A 9,176-nucleotide genomic window follows, 5' to 3' on the forward strand; every position below is an offset into this window, starting at 1 on the left:
TATTGTCCCTCGCTCAACAAGGAAGAATGGGGCCTTGATCACCCTGTCAGCTTTTATTTATTTATTTGTTTCTATAATAATAACTGGATTACTGTACAGTATTCCGTACAGATTAAAGGAACAATACATACTACTGTATAAATACTGTAAACTAAGTACATGAAAATAAGTGGGTTTTTTTTTTTTCCTACAATGAGATTTTTCTGCATCTGAATTTGGGGTTTAAATGTGTTTAATTGTCATAAAAATAATCACAATGCAAACAATCTTAAAGGTCCTAAACCAGATAGGATGATTTTGGGGACAAATATGACATGTTCTTGACAGGTATTGTGAGACTCCCATATCATTTATTAGTCAGCACAAATATTTATAATACATCTGTATAATCACATTTGATGTCTTCTGATCTGAAATGTTTTAGCATTTTGCTGTTGCCTAAATTCTGCAACCTGGGTATAAATAAGACTTCCTGAAAGCATAGTGTCAGATAGATTCATAAACACAGCACACTGAAGGACGAGAGAGCAGTGATTTAAACGTACACAAAATCAGACAACAGCAACTAGCAGAGGTGAGAAAAAGATCAGACAGACGAGAGGAAAGTCGGGGGTCTACCTGACTCAGAACGATGTCTACTACGCTGCCAATCACCACCAGAGCATCAAACCCATTCCAGGGGTCCACACAATAACCCTAATCAGACAGACACCAGCGAGGGGAGGATAGGGTTAAACATCACAGGACAGGGGTAAAAGCGCTCTGACATCACTGCATCATAGCCAGACAAAAAAAAAATGTACCTTTGGTTTGAAGGCAACCAGTTTGAGAATCATTTCGACTGCAAAGACACCCGTGAACACCATGTTCAAAATGTCCATCCCATAATTGAAAAGACGTGACTGGCCGTGATGCTGTGTACGATACATAGAAAATAAAAAAGAACATCATTTTTTATGTGGAATCTAGTACAATCCTTCAGTACTTTCTTTTGTGAGCTTAAAAGGGACAGTTTGCCCCCAAATTAAAAACTGTAGTCATTTAATCACCCTCGTGTCATTCCAAACCACTGTAACTGATTTTGGTCTGCAGAATGATGAATATCCTCTACAACATCCTGATATAAGCATCTCCTATTGTGTTCACGCTTGTGTTTGTGTAACAGTGCTGATGTTCAGATCCGTCTCCTCACCTGAACGGCCAGACACAGTGTGTTGAGGACGATGAGCACAAACATGACATACTCAAAGCCCGTGGAGTTCACCACATACCAGAACTTATACTGGTACGGGTTTTTAGGGATGTATCTCCTCAGCGGACGGGCTTTCAGAGCGTACTCCACACATTGGCGCTGTCAAAACACACAAGAAAACTCACACCCTCGTCTTTCATCCATATCCTAGCTGGATCACAATAATATCCGTATGAACTTGCAGACCTGGTTCTTGTCCAGCTCACAGTTCTTGTACTCTTTCTCGCCCTGCTCCTGAAACGTGACAATGACAAAACCCACAAAAATATTCATCATGAAGAAGGCGATGATGATTATGTAGATGATGAAGAAGATGGAGATCTCCACGCGGTAGTTGTAGACGGGACCCATGTTTTCCTTCTTTGAGTCGATGGCCTTGTACAGCAGACTGCAGGAGACAAAACACACTCAACGGACCAATGCATTTCAACAGAAGATGTGGGAAATAGTTCAGTCTATTTGTTTTTAACTATACACAATTACATACTTGCATTTTAATATTTCAATTGAGAACCACTGATTTATGATGTGATATTAGAATACTTACAGTACAGTTCACCATTTAGCATCAGACACACAGCAGTCAAATGCAGACGTGTACGGTGTTCTTAAAATGCAGGCAGCTGCTATAATCATACTGTACTGTTTTATAGTTATATTCTCACAGACCGTAAGAAAATCTTTTTTTGCAGTGTATGTAATTTCATAATTACATCTATTGTCTACGTATATTGTGTATATTGTATATTGTTAAGTGTACTGTACTGACAAGCATTTACAGTAAACTAATATATACTTTAATGTAAAATAAGTGTATTTAAGTGTGTTAAGAAACAGTCATGAAAGTGTATTCTCTTTAACTGTAGAATTATGGCTTCTAATGTTTGTGTTTAGCGCTTTACAAATAACCATTAGGCATAAAAGCTGTCAATCTGTTTTACTTAGGATTTATTTTAGTTTCATAGTTTTAGCTTCTTTAGGTTTATTGTCTTATAGTGATCAGTTCTTATTAGTGTGTGTGTGTGTGTGTGTGTGTGTGTGTGTGTGTGTGGTGCGCTATGGTCTTACGCCGGCCAGCCCTCAAACGTTGAGACGGTGAAGAGGGCCATCATAGCCATCAGCACATTATCAAAGTTAAAGTCACTGTTGTACCAGATCCTCTCACACATTTGTGGCAGTGCCGTCTCACCAATACTGTACACGATAAACGTCCCTCTAGAAAGACAAAAAGATGGTGGAACACAGGCACAGACACTGTGTATTCACTGTGAAACTCTTCATTCACTCACCTGCAGTCCTCTGGACTTGTTTTTGCATCATCAGAACAGCGGTAGAACTTCCCCTGAGGATAACACATTTTCATCACGTAACAATGAAAACTGCTTGTTAATGGAGTGTGTTAAATACAAAATCTTGCTTTCATGTGAAAGTATTTGCTGGAGCACCTTAAACAGCTGCACACCGATACAGGCAAACATGAACTGAAGAAGTGTGGTGACAATCATGATGTTCCCAATCGTCCTGATGGCCACAAACACACACTGAACCACATGCTGCATTGGCAGAGAGAGAGAAAGAAAAGAAAAATAGGTAACACTTTACAATAAGGTTCATTAGTTAACTACTTTAGTTGACATGAACTAAGCATGAACAATACTTCTACAGCATTTATTAATCTTAGGCAATGTTAATTTCAACATTTACTAACTAATTATTAAAATCAAAAGTTGTGCTTGTTAACATTAGTTAATGCACTGTGAATTAACATGAACTTACAATGAACGAGTGTATTTTCATTAACAAAGACTAATAAATACTGTAATAAATGTATTGTTCATTAACTAACATTACAACCTTATTGTAAAGTGTTACCGAAAAATGTTTTGTTCATTAGTGCATTTTACAATTAAAAGGGATTATGAGTTTTAATCTTATTCTAAAGGAGTCGTGACATGAGAAATGCAATTTGCCTGATATTTTAATTTTATAAGAGTCCACTGCATTAAATATACAGGAATTGTCCGAACACTTCCTTCTCACTACAAAAAGTGGCGAGATTGTTTTGAAAATATTTCACACTGCAGTTGTTCAGTTATCAGAGCATTTTGAAATAATGCTTAAAAATGTAAAAACAAAAACAAACAAACAAACAAACATTTATGACATGACCCCTATTCTCAATAAAGAATGTCAAGGCAAGACTAATGTTTGCATCCAAACAAAATGTGTTTTTAGATTCACCATCAAAATCCTGCGGGTGTCGCTGTTGGACAGTGTTATTCCTGCTTCCTGTTTGCAGTGCTGCTGGTTTGTGATTGTAGCTTCGTGTAGCTTTGTTTTTCTGTAAAATCTCTATTACTCTCTGTTGTTTAAAGTGATAAATATAACTTTATTATGGCGGTTGGCAGCACTGAACTGTGACTGGAGCTGAGATGGTAGGAAGTGACGATGGATCAGGAAGTGAACAGGAGGAATGGATGGAAGAAGCTGGTGAGGGAGGTAGGACTGAAATGGAGTGGAACCTAGTAAATAGGAAAAGGAAGAAAGTACATCAACATAATACGGATAGTGATAATGAGGAAAGTAGTCGAAGAATCATGGAAAGGAAGGAAGAACATAAGGTTATCATTAAATTTGAAGTGCCTGGATCAAAGAACCCATTAAAGATAACGGAAGCACTCAAAATGAAACTAGGGAACATTAAGTATGCAAAAACACTACGTGACGGAAATATAATGCTAATATGCAGAGATGAAAAGCAGAGAGAAAAAGCATTGCGATTAAAAACACTGGCAAGTAATTCTGTAAAATGCTCAAAATGGGAAGAGAGGAAAACAACTAAAGGTGTCATATATGGAATTCCAACAGAAGTATCAGAGGATGAGATTAAAAAGAGCTTAACTGGAGCAAAGGTTTGCAAAGTTAAACGGATGCAGTATACAAGGGATGGGGTGAGGAAAGACAGTTTGTCTGTAATGATCCAGTTCGAAGAAGAAGTATTGCCAACAAGAGTGATGGTTGGGTTTATGAGCTACAGTGTAAGGGAATATGTAGCACCGCCGTTGAGATGCTTTAAATGCCAAAGATATGGTCATGTGGCTGCTGTATGCAAAGGTAGGCAAAGGTGTGGTAAATGTGCAGGAGAACATCAATATGGGGAGTGTGGAGAAAATGTTAAACTGCAATGCTGTAACTGCGGGGGAGAACATAGCTCAGCATATGGAGGATGTGAAGTCAGGAAAAGGGCAATAAAAGTCCAAAATGTCAAGATGACAGAAGGAATATCATATGCTGATGCTATTAAAAGAGTGAAAAGTAGTGAAGCACCAAAAATAAATGAAGCTACAAGCGTGAAAATCCAAAATCAAAAGAATCAGTGCAGAATCAACAAGGATTCATTAGTGGTTGATAAAATTAAATTTGTAACATTCGTGGCAGAGGTGATTAATTGCTCGGCTCAAACGACAAGTAGAACAGAAAGAATTAAGATAATAATTAGAGCAGCTGAGAAATATTTGGACATAAGAGAAACAACAGTAGAGTCGGTTAAAGAAGCACTTGTAGGTGGTCCCCAAGGTTCGCAGGCTACTAATGGGGTAGGTACATAATGTATTTTGAGATAATTCAGTGGAATGCAAGGAGTCTTTTAGCAAATGGACAGGAATTTAAAAAGTATATTGAAGATTTACAACAGAAACCAAAGGTTATTTGTGTACAAGAAACATGGTTAAAACCTCATCTTGATTTTAGAATTGAAGGCTATGAAAATGTAAGGAAAGACAGGGAAATAGGAACAGGTGGAGGTGTAGTAACTTTTATTGAACAAGGAGTGAGGTATAGAGAAATTAGTAATAATGAAAAAGAAGTTGTTATGGTTTACTATTGTCATTTTTGCATTATTGACACACTATTTTCCTAATTAATGCTGTTCAGTTGCTTTGACACAATCTGTATTGTTAAAAGCGCTATATAAATAAAGGTGACTTGACTTGACTTGACTTAAAGAATTAGCCGATATTAAGCAGACAGACTACTAATATTCTAATGACTTGTAGTTGACATGTAGTTGCAAAGTTACATTTAGTTAGTAGAATCTCTAAAGTGGACAATCAAAATTAAGGGTTACCTTTTTTTTGTCAAAGTCAAATGTTCTTTGTTATCTGTTACATTTTTGTGACTTCTCACTTTAACTGCAATAAATCTGCACCTCATTTCTGAATATAACCAATACTGTAGCACCTGTACACAGATCTTCACAATCTTTTAAATCTGGTGAGCTTCACATTATACTTGTGTCAGACAGAGATAGCAGTGCCTGGCTTTGAGTCCTTTGGCTCTGTTGATGGCTCTCAGAGGTCGAAGCACACGCAGAATCCTTAAGATCTTCACCACTGAAATAGCTGACGATCTGCAGACAAAACACACACAGCAAACATTCACCTGCTGAACATGAACACAGTGACTGTCTTCAAATGTACAGAACTGAAATAATCCAGCAATGCTGGTTGTGATATGTACGTACTGTATGCCGAAGGAAACAAGGGAGACTCCAACCACCAGCAGATCCAGCAAATTAAAGTAATTTCTGCAGAAAGCTCCTTTGTGAAGGAAAGCACCAAACGCAGTCATCTGATGAACACAACAAAGACGGGTGAACTAAACTGCTTGAAGCTAAAGGAATTCTTTCAGATTATATTTATTACAGAATCAGTAATCAATAAAATTGATAGTAAAACTGAATTGGGTTGTGAATTCCTGTCCAACTCAGTAACCCCAAATAAGAAACTAGTAAAGCACATCTTTATAAACTAGAACAGGTAAGAGAGTTATAATCACATTGTACAGTGTGCAGATGGAAATAAGACAGGATTCTTTACCTTCAGCAAGATCTCCACTGTAAATATAGCAGTGAAGGCATAGTCAAAATAACCAAGAACCTGCACAGAGCAACGTGACACACAAAGAAAGGAGAAAGTTCAAGTTATTTTATTTCTACAGCTCCTTCACAATCCATGTTGTTTCAAAGCATTAATATCTAAAGCCAGTTAAGTGACCAGCCAAATGGGACAAGGTTGCGGTAGTGAAGGAAAAAATATCTTGAGAGGAACCAGACTCAAGAGGAGCCCATCATCCACTGACATTACAATGTGCATATGCTAAATATTATCTAGTCATTGCGATCTAGTTAATAGACATGTTAAATTCAATATGGCGTTAAACCTGATTAAGGTTTATACTATCATGTGTTCACTGAATCAGTGAAATGATTCAATAGGTAAACAGTGAATCTGCATTTGAAGCTTCTTGTGAATTCCTGTTTGGAAATCATTATTCCTTCAAACTGTGAACATGAAGAAAATAAGGTAACAAAAGAATCTAGTTCATGAGTCTAACTGATGCTGCATAATTAGATCTTGTGTTTAAAGAAGAAATTCCCCATATTTGTGTATTTTATGCTATTAAAAAGAACAGGTTTTTCTTGGCTGTCTTACAATGTTTCGGGCAGAGAAGTTACGGATGGGGTCCTCGGCTGCCAGCGAGACGGAGCTCAGCACGATGAAGATGAGGATGAGGTTGGTGAAGATCTGATGATTGATGAGCTGATGGCACGCCACACGGATCCTGCATTACAGACAGAGATCAGACGGATAAGTGTGTGAGAATGAACAATATGGCAGTCCAAAAGATGTTTTTGAAAATGCCTTGTGAAAATGAATCATTCTTATTTGTAGTGTCCTTCTAATCTTAAAAGTATACTTTTAAAAAACTGTACTTGATTATGTAATAATAATAAAATATAAGGCCACTTTAGTGTACTTAAACTAAACTTGCACTTCAAAAACTAAACTTTGTAATAATATCAGATTGAAAGCATTAAAGTACATTTTTAAATCGGTATTTTAATATTTTGTTGTGCTTTAAAATATGCTTTCATTGTTTGTAAAAGAGCAGTGTGAACATTCTGCTAAACATCTGCTCTTGTTAAAAATGTATTTGTTAAAAAAATGGCTATTGTTCTCTTCTTTTCTGCATATTTACTTCTGTTGTGTGGAATGCCATCCCTGACATAATTAGAAATAAATAAATAAATAAATGTACAAAGAAATGTAAAAAAGCAAATATAAATAAATAAATATATAAATAAATATACAAAGAAAAGTAAAAAAGCAAAAATAAACAATTATTTATAATTTTATTTCCTTATTTGTGTATTTATTTTTTTTTTTTCCAATTTATTAATTTTTTTCTTTTATTTATTTCTACATTTATTTATTTCAACTTTTATTTATTTTCACATTTATGTATTTATTTACGTATTTATTTATTTATTTCTACATTTCTTTGTCTGTAGGGTAATGAGGAGGGCCTGTTTTACCTCAGGAATAGAAATTGAGCCAGAGTAGGCGAGGGGTAGGCTTTGAGGCCACAGTGACACCTTGTGGTGCCCAAACGAAGTACAAGAAGTGTAGCCTACATGACGCACGCGCCTGTTGATAGTGTGGGATGAATGACTTAGATGGGCAATATGGCCAAAATCTTATATCACGGATTATTATTTCAGTTTCACGTGGGGGGTTGTTTCGGCTGGGAAGCGTGCAATCTGTGATCGCGTGCATTTGCTGAAGTTCGCGAAAGCGTGTAATCGCTTTCTTATGCGCGCTGTTTTTTTAGGTTTCACTTTCAACGCATACAACGCATGTTTCAAAGATTCGGGATAGAACGAGGCATCAGTTACTGTAGAAGGTTTGTTGCCTCGCACCACTTCCCGTGTGGTCACTGCATCAACTGATTATAATGGGTTCTCTTGGTGTAGACACGGCTTTAGACACGAATTAATCACACGTCTTAGGCTGGAAATATCCAGAATTAGATCAAACAAAAGGTGTCCATATTTTAAATATCTAACGTTACATTTTAAATGTTAGATCTAAATGTGAGAACATCTAAATTTATAGGCTACTGCTTGGTATAACGTTGGCCGGCCGCATATCACGTTGTTTATTAGCCTTATCAGAGCCGTTGAAAACGGAGATTCACACTAAATGAAACCAAATAATCCACACATAAGATTAAATCAACAGATGCATGGAGTATTCGATGAAGCCCGTGTGCATTACTGTAGCCTACATAGATTTTCCCGAAGGAAATTAACAAATCCTGCAAATTTTTCCAACTTTGAAGCATACTGCCACACAGTGGCGCCTACAGGTGTATGGCTGTACACACTGTGCGTGTCATGAGCGCTCAGACTGACCTGAGATTTGCCCCGCAAACATTTCAGCAGTTATTATAGGTCTGTGTGTCCCGTATTTCTGTTGACTGAACCAGCCATGCCATTAATTATGAATTTATCAGTCTTTTGCATGCCAAAGTCAATTTCTGCATATAAATATTACGCCAAATAGAAGCAGAAAATCATGCTATACGCACTTTCATGAGATTAGCCTACAACAATTAATTTGTTGGCTATTTTACAAATGGGAATACAATGATGACAACGTTTTACATTCAACCTACCCGTAAAATTTATAGTGAAAAGTACTTTAAAATTTTTAAAGCTGTTTTTAAAGCATTTGCTGCATGGATAAAAAACAATAGGTTAATAAATCATTCACATATCAGACAAAATTGCGTTGCAGCAAATCCTTTAAATTTTAAGGTATTCAGAACAGAGCAACATAAAAATCAGAAAAAGCAGCTATACAATTATAGGAAAAAGTTTTACATATATGCCATTAGTGTTTTATTTTTTAACTGTACGGAATTATAAAATAAAACGCAAATTATAATCGGGCCTGTTTTAAGCTTTTCCGTATTTTTACATTTTAGATATCCATCAATTATGATGAAAAATATGACTCGCCATCTCCTCATGGGATGTGCCTTTAGAGAGAAATGCACGGATTACATAATGAAAGAGTTT

At 36.4% G+C, this 9,176-nt stretch overlaps 1 protein-coding gene across 1 annotated transcript in view; it reads right to left on the bottom strand.

The window, feature by feature from the left end:
* The window catches only part of LOC107730640 (voltage-dependent L-type calcium channel subunit alpha-1D-like), a 55,259-nt gene that overhangs the window by 26,257 nt on the left and 19,826 nt on the right, over positions 1-9,176 (bottom strand). Inside the window, exons 9-18 of the mRNA XM_016541502.1 lie at positions 6,745-6,874; positions 6,130-6,189; positions 5,775-5,881; positions 5,573-5,660; positions 2,698-2,805; positions 2,542-2,594; positions 2,321-2,467; positions 1,439-1,640; positions 1,193-1,351; positions 804-914 (exon numbers count right to left, since the gene is read on the bottom strand). Of these exons, the coding sequence (XP_016396988.1) occupies positions 804-914; positions 1,193-1,351; positions 1,439-1,640; positions 2,321-2,467; positions 2,542-2,594; positions 2,698-2,805; positions 5,573-5,660; positions 5,775-5,881; positions 6,130-6,189; positions 6,745-6,874 (1,165 nt within the window). The remainder of the gene's footprint in view (positions 1-803; positions 915-1,192; positions 1,352-1,438; positions 1,641-2,320; positions 2,468-2,541; positions 2,595-2,697; positions 2,806-5,572; positions 5,661-5,774; positions 5,882-6,129; positions 6,190-6,744; positions 6,875-9,176) is intronic.

The sequence above is a fragment of the Sinocyclocheilus rhinocerous genome, unplaced genomic scaffold (assembly GCF_001515625.1).
Source record: "Sinocyclocheilus rhinocerous isolate Xijiao unplaced genomic scaffold, SAMN03320098_v1.1 scaffold729, whole genome shotgun sequence".
Classification (NCBI taxonomy): domain Eukaryota; kingdom Metazoa; phylum Chordata; class Actinopteri; order Cypriniformes; family Cyprinidae; genus Sinocyclocheilus; species Sinocyclocheilus rhinocerous.